Below are 13,793 nucleotides of genomic sequence, written 5' to 3'. Positions count from 1 at the left end.
CTGCAGGCTGCTGCACTGGGAGCAGATGCTCTGACGGAGAGGGGAGAGTAGAAGGTTCTTACCTCAGGGGGAGTAAGGAAGGGAGGAGGGGTTTCGGAAAGGGCTCTTATAAGGCTCTTGGGACACACAAGATAAGGCATTTCCAGCTGCACAGAGTTAGATAAAGAGCAGGATTCAGAAAAGAGCGAAAAGCAAAAAGCTGACAGGAGAGAAGACAGACGAAGAGCGGTCCTAAAGCAGTATTTAACATTATTTATCTTATTCCAGCCACGATGAAGAATTCTATGGCATTATCACTATTGTTTTAGTTACTATTGAAACATTAAAACCATCATAACATCTCGGTCTATGGGCAGCAATACCGAAAATGCACCGACTGCAATGCTTGAGTATAATTTTGTCACACTGAGCCAATAAGAAGACAGACAGCTGAAACAGGTTTTCAAACAACTGTTTTGGCTCTCCCCTTTTAGCAGAACTGAACACCTTGCAACAGCTCCCACAGCAGCTGGACAAGGTGTAGAGCTGTTGAAATATCCCCCGTGTGACGTTTACGACTGTTGAATCCTACATTTTCTCATCATGTGTGGCTTATTGTGCTATTCACTTCTATATCTGCTTCAGTAAGGTGTTTAGCTATATTCTAAATCATATAAATCATTCTTCTTTCAGTCTGTTAGACTGGAATCAATCCTCAAACAGTAGCCAGAGTTTGCTGGTGCAAGCAGTAACTCTGTTGTTAAGTTAGGGTGCTGAAGTAATGAACATGTGTAGCAGGAAGAGAAGGATTTTTGTAAATATGACTGCAGTGCACTTAATGACACCTTGTCTGAGCAATATTGACTCTGCATATGGAGTGTTCAATACTTTCAATTCAATACGTTTTTAATGCTGGGATTCACACCAACTTTTTGCTTTGATATTTTCTCCAACAAATTTCTTGGACATGTTGGTGTAGATTCCAGGTCATGGTAATCCTAAGAGTTCGGTTAAGGGCAACTGGACTACTTCCTCTTCTTCTTCTGAACCCCCCCCCCCCGTTAATCCTTTAACGCTTTAGGAGTGTCAGAGGTGAGTCATTCTTCTCTATGCATTAAGCCGTAACAAGGAGAACATTTTAAAGTGGGCCAGTCAAAATAGCTCATTAGCGTGCAACGATTGGCCTCCACTGGCATTAATGAGCAACTGGCAAAAAAAAAAAAAAAAAAACACCACACTTTTTAAATCAACACTTGGCCAATATCACACAACATCCTTGCCTCTTTTGTTTAAGTATTTACAGAGGAGAAAATAGGCTAAACTCTGAATGTCAGTGTATTCCTGTAGGAGGGTCTCTCAGTGCTATAATGAGACAGGAATCGGAGAGAATTCTCCGTAGGGGATCCTGACGCTTGAGAGAGCGCTAAATAAATCTTAGACTCACTGATCTCAAGGAGAGGCAGCAACATTTTCCTCCTCCTGTGCTTGCCAACTTCCTCTCCAACGATTATTTTCTAACTCCATCCCTGGGACCTTCCCAGTCACAGAGTCTTTCCTCTGACTGGCTCAGCACACAGTCTCCTGCAAATCCACTGAGGCCAGCACAGGAGCTAACAAGATTGGGACACTGCAGCTTTCTGTGCTCCTCTCATTTATCACTGGTGCCTAACTGTTGGTGTCAGAGAGCAACAGTGTGTTAAATCTGATTTTAAACTCACTATTAGTCTTGCAGTTGTGTAAGAAAATTGCTGGTGATTAAATAAGTCTTGGATTGCTGTAAATGAAAATATTTCAAGTGGCAGTCTTGCTTTGTTAGTTTCCAGATCTCATCATTATATGAGATTTCTGGTAAATGTGGCCTCTCTTAAACAATCCTGCAGTTTCTGGGCTATTATCTTTAATGATTTCTTCAACATTTCACACACTGACTATTCATGAAATTATGCTTTAAATATTAGGTGGTCTTTTTCTCTCTTCCATCTTCATTTCACACCTTAAGGAAACATTTTTTGCGTTTTCATATTTTCAAGAAGCTCCATTTTCTGCTCACATCCACACTGATTACAATAAATCAATAAATAAATTAAGTTTAATTGAGAGATTTGCCAGTTTAAGCAAAAAATTTGTTTCAGGTTCTGATTACTCCAGGTTAACTGTCCAAAAGGAACGCCTTTGTTGCCACTTAACACACTGATCTCATCCACCAATCTCTGATCTCAAATGAAAATAGATGATTTTTGACCTGACACCTCAGCTGAAATTGGTCTGCTTTGCTCCTAAGTGAAAGGCAGCACTGATCTCGGGTCAGTGAATTAGATCTGTATTAGATTGATGTTTTCTATGTAGACTTAACTGTCGAATGCAGATTGGACTTCCGGTAGGTAAGGAGTGAGTGTTTGTACAGGTCTGAATATCTAACATTCATAATAAAAACAGATCACTATGTGTTGTAATATGGTAGGGCAATGATATCACATTCATTGACTTTCTGTGGTATTCTGCTCTAAGAATGTGGGCATACTTTAGTGTCAAAATTCCTAAGAGAGATGTTTTCTGTTAAAATGTTAGGTGCTCAGAAAGACTGCCTGAGCCAGATGTAGCTGACCATTTTAAGCTGCAAGAAAAATAAATACGAGAGGAAAAAAAGAGGAAGTGGGAGTAAAGAATGAATGACAGACACCGAGTGACAGGTGACGAGACATGTCAAGTCCCTGGCACTGCGTCTGCATGGCACATCATGGTGCATTAGATCTCTTTAAGCATTTGTGTGTGCATCTACGTCCCCCGTGTGTCTGTCCAAATCAAGATTGGAGAAGCAGTTGTTGTTGTTGTGTTAACAGATACACGAAATTCGAGGAGCAAAATGATGAAATGGAAACAATCTGCAATCTTCTGAGTCTTCTGGTGAAATAATGAGGTGGAATACAAAAGGACACGTAATTACAGCCACGCAGACACACACAGAGCACTATGACTGAGAGGCGCATTAAGATGATGCGACAGAACCACTCAAAGAACTAAGCAATCAAGTGTGAAGATTTACACCCCAATTTTCAAACAAACCTGTTTGTGCATTGTACTGTGTGACAGGGCGCACATCGCTCTACTTTCTATCCTTAAGCCTTTCTCTGAGTAATTCTGCTCGCTTTCCACAGACACACACACAACTTCTCCGCAGTGTCTGCACTGATCCTGACTCAGACCATTTATCCACCATGATGGTTACGCAAACCAACAAATATGTCTGTGTAATTCTTAATCTATCCTGCTCTCCCTGTGAATGTCTTCCAGGCCTTTCCATGGGGTCTGTCTGCCTGCCAGTGTGGTGAAAAGGGAAATGAACATGGCTTTACAAGCTCAACCCACCCGGGGCTTTAATTAGAATGAAATCAGTGGAACGCGCTTTTGCTACAAACAGCCACATCAACCTAGCCCTTGGAAGCACATGAGGTCCGGTTACTGTAACAAATTACCTTTCTATTTCATTTTCTGGGTTGAAACAATATTATCATGGCCAAGATATAATGAGCTGATCAATGCTAAACTAACAAACACGGTCGCATTTACCCTCGACCCTCTCAGTTTTGGAAACTTGTCCATCCTGCGCCTTTCCCACAATCATTAAAAACCTCATAACCAACCAATTATATCCTCTGCATTCACATAAACCCTCAGTGGAAAATTACTCTTTTTATTCCTCACTGACATGACTGTAATAAGTTTTGATTGACTGCGAGAGGGAAAAATGGGGAGCTTCTTCCCACGCAGCGAAACACAAGCTGGTGTTGATTAGAGCTCCTGGTGCCGAGGGTGGGAAACCCCTCGGTCTTGAGTAGGGGACCACAGCCCTGCACTTGATGAGGAAGAGGGGCTTTCTTCAGATGTGGCCACGTGTTTGAGTGTGTGTACGTGTGTCTCTGCAGAGGCAGATGCACCGTGAGGAGCAGATGCTCCCATTAATTAGATGTAATGAACACACAAATAATAACTACAAGGGTTGACTGAGGGAAGAGTTGATTTATCTATGAGTGGTGACTCATTAATGCAATGGGCTACATGGTCTGAAGCCAAGCCTGTGAATCTATTAGTCATCCTGTCAGTTAATTCATGTAGGACACGTCAGTCTGTACCTGTGGAAAATACAGGAAGTCCCTTCACTCTCACTTCACTGTTCCTGCTCTCTAAACTCTCTACTCATCACAAACTCTTCAATCTATCTCAGCAGCTTAGAAACAAACCTGCAGTCCTCAAACTGCTGCACGAAGAAGAAATAAATAAATAAAACGTGCACACCCGGGGCCCTCTAGACTTACCTTCTGCTTCCGCCTCTCCTTCCTCTTGTCTTCTGTGTCCTGCAGCATCTTTTCCCTCCACAGGTCAAAGAAGTATGATGGATTGGTATAAAACTTTAGACATTCCTTCCCATCGTCCCTGCAGAATTTGAAAAATACAGAGAAATGGAACGTAAAGGATGAGAGGAAACTAACGTCTGTTGACTCCTGCTCTTGCCCGTCTTTGTTTGCGTTCACTCGACAAATCAGAACATTTTACAATTCGTCATGAATAACAGGAAAGGTGGGGTTATCGTTAATTTCCACTTAAGCCTCTTTTTCTCTCTTTACTGCTCGTTGACATTACAGAAGCCTCTTCTCTGTGGCGAGTGGTCACTGGGGAGAGAACACGGCCGTGATAACAGGCAGGGAAACAAAAAAAGAGAACTCAAACGGATGCAGGCAGTTATCACAATAATATGGTCTCTGTTGATGAGGAAATTATCAAGCCCAAACATGTCTGGAAATGTCATTTCGCATCAAAATGGCGTGTGCCTGAACTGCCCTGCTGGTTTCTTTTCTCTCGTTAGTTGTTTAAAATATATTCAGCTTTACGTTTCATTAGTGTAAAAAAAAAAAAAAACTTGAGAAATTATTTAGACTTTAAAGAATAAATATTGCTGTAGAAATTTTAGTACAAAATAGTATTTTAATAAGAAGCATCTAATGTATTAAATGTGTGTCAAACAGGCCAAGAGTGTGATGCCAAGATTGTTGGTGACTGTAGATCACAAAAAAATTCAGTTTCACAATCCTGAGGATCAGAACTACGCCGCACAACAGGTTGTCCACAAAATGTGATCAACGCTGCCAGCAAGTGTTCTTTAAGAAAGGATTGTTTTATAATAGCCTGCTCAAATTCAAGCAGGTAATGGAAATCATCTCTCCAACTCCATCTCAGATTTTTACGAACAGGGCTGAAGGGCACATTTTAGGTCGCCTCCGACATTCAAAAGAACTACAAAGAAATGTGATGTATCCTGGCCATTCGGGGCCTCCAACTATAATCTGTGTGTAGTTGCATTCAGCCAGCTTTGGCCATGTCTTGGGAGGCAATTATTTGGCAATGACGCCAATAAGTGCAAGCACATAAAAGATGAAAAGGCACATCTTCAAAAGGCAAGAGTGGAAATTTTAATGATATGCAACCCAACAAAGGGAAAGAAAAATAATTCAAACAATGAGATGAGGCAAGGGTGGAGAGACAGCTCCTGCAGCGTATCTGTGGGTGCTCTGCAGGTGAAATGGAAGAGTTTGTGTAAAACACTGTGCCTTGGTATTTTTATATATTCAGAGTGTGTTTGCATAAGGGAAAGAGCTACAGTGGGTGCAGCTGAGAAATAAGAGCGAGGGGAGGCATCCAAGAGAGCCTCTTACGAGTGATGTGGGGGGGGGGGGGGGGGGGGGGGGGGGGGAAGAAGAGAAGATTGGTTGAAGAGGGAACGTGGGGAGAGAATGAACAGCATAGCACCCGAAAGGATTAAAAAGCAGGCCGCATTTTAAATTATTAATCAAAAGAATGAAATCATCATCAGTGATAAACCTAATCATTCATTCCATGAACAAATCAGCTCTGGAAGAGGAGTAAAGTGGTGAAAAGTAAAAAAATAAATAAAAGAGCTTGTATGTATGTACTTTTTTTCATCTGCATGCCTCTTTGCATTAATTCAGTCGGAGACAATTGGTTCATCTCAGTAAACACATTTTCAGAACCATGGTTGAAAACGGGACGCTACTCAGCATGGACACCCTTAAGATGACAGGTGCATGTTTAGACTGTGGTGTACAAGAATGTGGTTGGTGTGTTTTCAAACTTAAGGCCTACACCAAGTGAGAAGCAGGTCTCATTCCCTTTCCTCCCCGTCTTACTCTCAAAGACTTTGTTTTCACGCTGGCTGACAACTTTGACTCGTGTAGTGTTTGGCCGAGTTTCACAAGAACACCAGCTCTCTTCCTTTCCGGTAACAGTGGGCTCCAGAAATGTTCTAGAGACGTTCTGCAGCGGTGGGTTGTGTGAACACGTGTGTCCACATCATTCGCTTTGGATTTCTTGAAGAGATTTTTCCCACTCGGCGTCTTCGGAAAATTTCCCGAACATCAGCGGGTGAGACCATGTATGAACGAAGTGGGAAATATTCCAAAGCGTTTTCACGCCTGTTTCCAAGCGAGCGCGGGTACCTGCTGCTCAGTCGTTCACCTCTCTGCTAACCTGCATGCAGGTGAATATGTACACATACAAGCGTACTGGTATCAACTCAACAAGGAGCCTCATCTGCAATTCCACTGCAATATTTCTGCATCACATCCTGCCTCCTGCACGACTAAACTGCCTGAATTTTCACTTGAAAATCACTGATGTTCACGCATTAAAACAGCAATACAATATGCTTAAAGAGTGGACATTTACAGACATAACTGGTTTTTGATCTGAACTGCAAAAACTTTCATTTTTGGACAAGATGGTGAGCTGGCGCGATATCACCGAAATACAGGTGAGGAAAAGAGAGTAGTTGCAAAATAAAGGGCTCCATCATTCTCTTTACATACTGAGTTTATTCTGTTTTGTGCAAGGGATTCTATTCAGGTCCATTCCCATGCGTGTCGGGGAAGAAACTCTGCGGTTACCCAATAATGTCAACATAACGATCATAATAGAAAAAAAAAAACAGCCCTGTGTCTGTTTTACTGTGTGAGAGCTGGCAGAGTGGAACAGAGGGCGGTGACATGAAGAAAATGCTAATTGAGTTGCCCACAACTTATTAGGTTTCTGTAAATGTAATCAGAGCTACCCAATAAATGTTCATGAGTCGAGTACAAGGCTTGACAGATACTGATGCCAAGGTTTTTTTTTAGTTTTTTTTTAACACATTCGACTGAATCTGTTGACAGCGGCATGTGCTGCTGGTGCCAGGTGGAGTATTCCTTGAAATACATTTATTTCAAAGGCAGAAAGAATAACAATTGTTAACCACCGAACAGTTTTCTTCTGTATGCAGGAACCAAATGAAACAGGAAAAAAAAACCTGTGGAAAAGAATTCTTCTGCCTTAAAATTCTTTATCCACATTTGTACTATCAGACAGGGTGTGTGTCGGAGTCAGGTCACTTCATGGACTGAAGCAGATCAGCAATGTCTGTCATAACTACCCCACAATCAACTTAGAGACGGCCTGATTTCTGTTGGTCTTTTATCTTTTTTTCTTTGTCATTTCTTTTTACCAGTAACGAAGAGCTACTTGATAAGGACGTGTCTGTTATGACATCGGCCTTGTATTTTATTCAGCAGCACATGCTACTTTCGGTTACACGTCAGGTTTATTATTGCACACTTTCACATCCATCTGTCCAAACGCATTTGCATTTATAGAGCTCCAGCTTTCACTTGATGAAAACCTTGGTTTGAGGACGCATGAAATCCCCGTTCACGGTCAGAAATTACCCATGCTCTGTAAGACGGGTGTGTTTTATTCTGTTTTATTTGGAACTACAATCCTCAAATCAGTGTCAAAGTTCTCTGATCTGATAATAGCAGATGTGTTGCAGTATTGCAGAAGTGTTTCACTCCTGACAGAAGAGGGACAGTCAGAGACCCAGATACAGCAGAACACACGATCAGAGCATGCTGTATTACAGGGATGTCCAGTGTCTGCTGTTATCTGTATACCATACGTGATCCAAATTGCAAGTGCAGTTTAAATACAGTCACATGCAGCTTTTTTCTTCTCATTTCCCTGTAATGGGCAGTGAAATATACAGTACATGTCTGAATGAGTCATTTCTTTTTCTGCTCTTGGTTCTATGTGTGCGCACCTTTTTCAGTTATGCAATTGTGGTTGCTGTGCATTGTGTGTTGATTGTGCATCTCTGTGACTATTTCAAAACAGGTCATCTGACCATCACAAAGATGCAATAAATACTATTAGCCTTTAGGGAAACTGGTACCAGCAGTTGAATTACAAAGTGGTTTCTGGCTCAGAGCTTCAAGTCCTGAATGTGCTGGCATGAAGATAGCTCTAATTCGTAGTAGCCCGACAGTGTAAAAGTAGCCAGATTTATCTTTTCTTCCACAGAATGCATAGTTAAGTCTAAGTTGCTACTAAAAGAAAAAAAAAAAAGCATACGCTGATATAGCTATACGCTGTCAATTCACAATATTCATTCATCCCTTAAGAATAATGTTTAATATGACACTGTTTGTGAGAATAGTGATGAGATAAGACTACACGATGAATAAAAGACGTTGTATTGACAGTGTGCTCAGAGATCAGTCCCAACAGCTTTGATCAGAGTAAGCGCACAAACCTCCCACCCCCACGAGGTTACTGCTAACCAAGGTCAAAATGCCTTCTCTGTGTGGTGCATCACCGTGAGCGTCACGGTCTACTGTAAAAAGGTAGGCAGGAATTTAAAACAACCAAATGAGCTGCAGAAAAGCTACAATTCAAACCCATTTCTGTGCTTTGTGTTGGCACAGCAGCAAGTCTCTCTTGGTGCCCATCAATGCAATATGGTGCGGTTATGTTTTTCACTCTCTACAGAGTACATTTAGAAAAATACAGGGAAAGGTCAGCGGCACGAGGAGGGAAAAGGTACAGATGTCAGTAAGTTTGTTCAGACCTGTACGGTGTGAGGATGTTGAGGGGTGGCGGCTGCTCGCAAGTGTGGAAGGTCTCATGAAGTGGGACGGGCAGAGACTTGCGGTCAAACAGCTGCTGGTCCTGAATAGTTGAACTCCTGAAAGCCTTCCTCATGGTAATGTCCTGAAGAGACACTGTGGGTGTGGACAGAGAGAGAAAAAAAAAAGATTAGAAGCAGTAAGCACTTGTAGATATCAAATAAGGTTCTTTGTTAAGTATCTCATGCGTGCTTGTCTGCTGGCTGTGAGGCCGGAAGAAACAACACTAATGAACACAATAATTGCCATCGGGTTCCATCTCATCACCATCATCATCAAAACTGACCCTGGCATCATCACTCAGAGAGTCATAATCAACGTTGCAGAGTAGTAAATCGATTATAATCCGCTAATCCTCCTCCCTTGGGCCAACTCTACATTGTTGTCCTCTCTGGTTCATCTACATTCGCCTTAAGGAAAGCCACATATGATGACTGAGATAAGTTGTGAGCTGGAAATCGAACAGAAGAATGGAACAAAATCAATGCAGCACAGCTGAAGCCTCCACAACAGCAGGTTAGAGGAGCTGTGAAGGGAAGAAGGAAGAACAACCAGGCCAACGCTAACGTTAAATCTGACGAGCAAAAGGTCTTGGAAAGAGATCCAGAACGTTGCAGCTAGATGTGAATTATACATGAGAGTGTGACAAAAGGGTACATTTTATAGGGAGGACTAAGAAGTAATCTTTCTATCACACACATAAAAAAAAAATTTAAAAATAAACATACACAAAACAATGCCACCATAGTCATGCCAAAGGATGCTGCTCAGGACCCATAACAAATGGAAGAAAACTATATCTTAACCATCGCCTTGACAAAATGAGATAAACAGAACCACTTTAATGACCAGCTAGCCCATTCCAATGATCTACATTGCAGCAAAATAGCTGGATAATGGCTGGACTTCCATACCCTCTCAGAGGAGAGAGAAGGACCAGCCACCCGAGGCACTGAAGCATCATCACTAACGCTCTCAGAAAGCCCTGGTTTGAAAAGCAACAGGACAAAGTAAGGAGGCAAGAGACGGGAACATAGATGCAATAAAACAGCATGGATATAACAGAGAAAAGCTCATGGAAATATTCATTATAATAAGTCGAATCAAATAAAATGTGTACAAGGAGGAGAAGAGAGCTGGAATAAATTAACCAATTGAAGAAATACTTACAAAGAAATAGAGAAAAGAAGGAGGACAAAAGAAAGATCAGAGATTAAACCATCATGAAAATGTGCAAGTAAAGAGCGGCACAAAAGAGGCATGAAAAGGAAAAGTATGAGAAGAAAAAAAAAAAGGGAAAAAAAACTAAGGCTTTAGCATCCCATGAGAGAAGTGCAGCAACCTGAGCAGAGTCTGAGGGTGGATTAGGCTTCAAAAAGACAGCATGAGGGAGGAACTACAGCAGCCATTTAGACAGTAAAAACACACACACACGGAAAGAAAATCAGATACATCTGACTGTTCTGTTAGACAAAAATGACCTCAGGAAAAACAAGACATCTGTTGCCTCCTTGTCGGGTTCTAGGATCAACTACAAGACTTTAAGAGTGCACATTAAAAATGGCAGTAACACTTTGTAGTTTCTCTAAACAACTAAACCTGTGATCAGCTTTATCTGATGCCCGAGATCCTTTTTATCCGCTGCTCGCCTCAGCACGACGGCTTGCTTTTCAATAAGCGCTCTGCACTTACATCCACTGCCCTCACGTATTAAACAGCTACCTTTCTTGTTCATCGATTCATTCATTGATTAAATGCCATCCAATTTATGTTGATGATAACATTCATTTGGGAACAAGGCAACATGGTTTCATCAAAGATGGAGGGAAGAAACGTGGGGAGTCAGAGCCAGTGGAGGTAGAATGTAGAAGTAAAACATTTCATGGCACATAATGCTATAAACACAACTTTGGCAAGTAGAGATCACATCTACTGGGGAAAATCCCAATTTCAAAACCGTATGAATGCTTGCAATTAATCATTCTATAGTCTTTGTGTTCTTTTAGAGAAGCATTGTGGAGGGGTGGAAAACTGTCTCCTCAAAACAAGTATTTATTGTTCCTCTGTTTATTGCCCTCTTGTCTGGTCTTTTGTATGTGTGTGTGTGTGTGTGTGTGTGTGTGTGTGTGTGTAGAGCACAGTCCACGTAATTACAAAGTTTTGGGTTTTAAACTGTTGGCAACAGAGGGACCCATTGCACCTTTGTGGGCTGGTGCAAACGATGAATTTTACATAAGACAATCTGTAGGTGGTGAAATATTTATTTCATCATAGTCCACCACGACAAAGCATGTTCCCCACTTTCATTGGTATCGTTTCTGCGGTTCCACTCAACACATTACCACAAGCTGGGCTTTTTCCACACAATTCTGTGAAACCAGGTCGACAAAGCTACTACATAACTACTGCATAGATCTTTTTTAAGTTCAGAATATGAGTAAGAGTGACGGATAAAGATGTGAGAACACGAAGATTGAGGTCATGGCTTAATTTAAGGCCTTGGTGATCCCAATAAGGCATCTCACTTTTTTTTTTTGTCTCCATTCCACAGGAGAGTCGCAGTAAAAGTCAGAAGTAACACAAGGAGCTGATGCCAACAGTCTCCTGCTTACAACTTTACAAAATGCATCCTGGGAGAGTACTATTTTAGACACGGGTGACCCTGCCAGGGCCGGGAGCAGCCAGCAGGTGAGGTTTGAAGCAAAGTGTGCTGACGCCCAAACAAATTGAGGTACTTTGCGGGGCTGTCAGATGATGTGACAAGTAGGTGTAAAAACGGAGTCAGCGCAGAAGTCTATGCCAGATTGCATTTGAGTGCTGAGTGAGGTGGCTTACGACTCAAAAAAAAAAAAAAAAAAAAGCACTGAGAATAGCACACTACACTTAACAATGCAGGAGGAAACTCTCACACACACACACACACAAAGGATCAGCTGCTCACACTATTAAGATGATATCTTAACACAATCTTTAACATCCCAATTACAAAATGTCATTCGACAGATTTCATCCAAATTCATCCATATAGCGAAGAAACGAAGCTAATGAGAAAAAAAAAATGAGAGTTTACGTGTCGTTGATTAAATGAGTATAATAGTGAGTAATAGCAATTATGTTTGTGAACTTGTATTTTCATCTTTGTGACGACCAATCTGAGTTTCACACCTTGTAAAACACGTTCAGTGAGCTGTCTGAGGGGTTAAGACTTGATTTCAGGGTGCAGGCTATTTAAGTCAGGATTAGTAGCAATAATTAAGTTTTGGGTTATGGATGTAGGGAATGCAACAAGAAAAAGAAGCCTATGTATTGTGTGTGTGTGTGTGTGTGTTGGTGTGTGTGTGCGTCAGGCAGCACTAGGTGCTGCAGCGTACCTCTGATGTCAGGATGTGAAGCATCTTATCAGTAAACCAGTCCTGGATAGTTTATCTCTTTCCTTCATATCTTTCACTTCAACAGATACCATCTGGCTAAAACACTTTGACGACAGAGAGGTGAGGAAGTTCTTGTTGCTCCCACACAACTTCAGCATCCCTGAAAGTTTCAGGAAAATTCAATTCTATTCCTCCCTTCCCCTTTTCATCTCCTGTCTCATAGGGATGTAGGTCTTGGTACACACACAGAAATAATAGATAAGAAAAGTCACAGGACATGCTGTCTTTTAGCATGCAGGCATGGTTCTCTCCCTAGTTTTACTTCAATGTAAATGTTGCCCTAAATGTTTCCCTCCTGCAACCCTGACTCACTTTTTGCTCTCCGATTCAGCTCTTCCCATCGCGTCTTGCTTCTGCATCGCAGACCTTTTTTTAACCGCCATCATTCATTTTTCCTCTTCTTGACTCGAATTTTAAATATAAGCTCTCACTTTGCACAGAAAACCTTGAAATAAAGTGTTATGCAACTTGCCCATTTGTTTTTAACACAGAGATGCCTCTGATAATGACAATGAACACAGTTTCGTGTAATCAGGGAACTCAAAAAGTGAAAGCGTGACAGTTGGCAGGCTGCAACTCAAGAGCTGAGACAAAACTGGAACAGAAGTCCAGCAGACAGTTTGTTGATTTGCAAAGATTAATATGTTAATATTTCTTTAATATATTTGCTTCAAAGATATATATTTTTTTTGCTATACCATGATAATATCTAGCATTTGAATGCATTTTATACTGCTTACTGCCTGCATTTTACTGTTTTTTTTTTTCCAATTATAGCTATTCATGCAGTGGAAGAACAATTTTGTCGCCTACACAGAGTATTATATAGAATGACAATGACTGGGCCTTTATTCAAATCACCCTTCCTTTTACTAAAGTATGTGAAAAATGGAGGAATGTGTAGATTAAGTCTGTATATGTCAGAAAAAGAAATCTCCTGAGATACGTTTCTGCTGAGAATCTCTCGGATGTGTGAACCGTACGTCTGTAAACTCAATCATTTGAAATTGGAAATACCTTCAAGCAAATGCCTCACCTTGAAGATCTATTCTTTCAAGATCACAGGGGAAAATAAGATGATAAAGCCTTTTACAATTTGATAAATAAAAAGGATAGATCTTTAAAGGCTATGAATACGTGTATTTCTTCAGTTAGTTACTTTCAACGCCAAAGAACTTGTAAGACAAACCCTAAATACATTTAAAAAAAAAGAGATAGAGGGTTCACAGGAAACAAGAAGGTAAAATTCAATAAAGAAAAAAAAAACTGAGAAAAATGCAAATACCAAATGGTCAATAATCCTTGGGAGAGGCGCAAATAATAAAAGTAGAAATCACATACCAGATAAGTACAGGAATGAACAGACCCGGACAAACTA

The 13,793-nt window shown here is 41.0% G+C and overlaps 1 protein-coding gene across 3 annotated transcripts in view; it reads right to left on the bottom strand.

The window, feature by feature from the left end:
• The window catches only part of wasf1 (WASP family member 1), a 53,045-nt gene that overhangs the window by 9,995 nt on the left and 29,257 nt on the right, over positions 1-13,793 (bottom strand). For all 3 annotated transcript variants that reach the window (XM_072362331.1, XM_072362330.1, XM_072362329.1), the window contains exons 4-5: positions 8,927-9,080; positions 4,293-4,410 (exon numbers count right to left, since the gene is read on the bottom strand). In XM_072362331.1, the coding sequence (XP_072218432.1) occupies positions 4,293-4,410; positions 8,927-9,080 (272 nt within the window). The remainder of the gene's footprint in view (positions 1-4,292; positions 4,411-8,926; positions 9,081-13,793) is intronic.

The sequence above is a fragment of the Leuresthes tenuis genome, unplaced genomic scaffold (genome assembly GCF_036924035.1).
Source record: "Leuresthes tenuis unplaced genomic scaffold, fLeuTen1.0.hap1 SCAF_13, whole genome shotgun sequence".
Lineage (NCBI taxonomy): Eukaryota > Metazoa > Chordata > Actinopteri > Atheriniformes > Atherinopsidae > Leuresthes > Leuresthes tenuis.
This window is presented reverse-complemented; position numbering and strand designations above follow the sequence as displayed.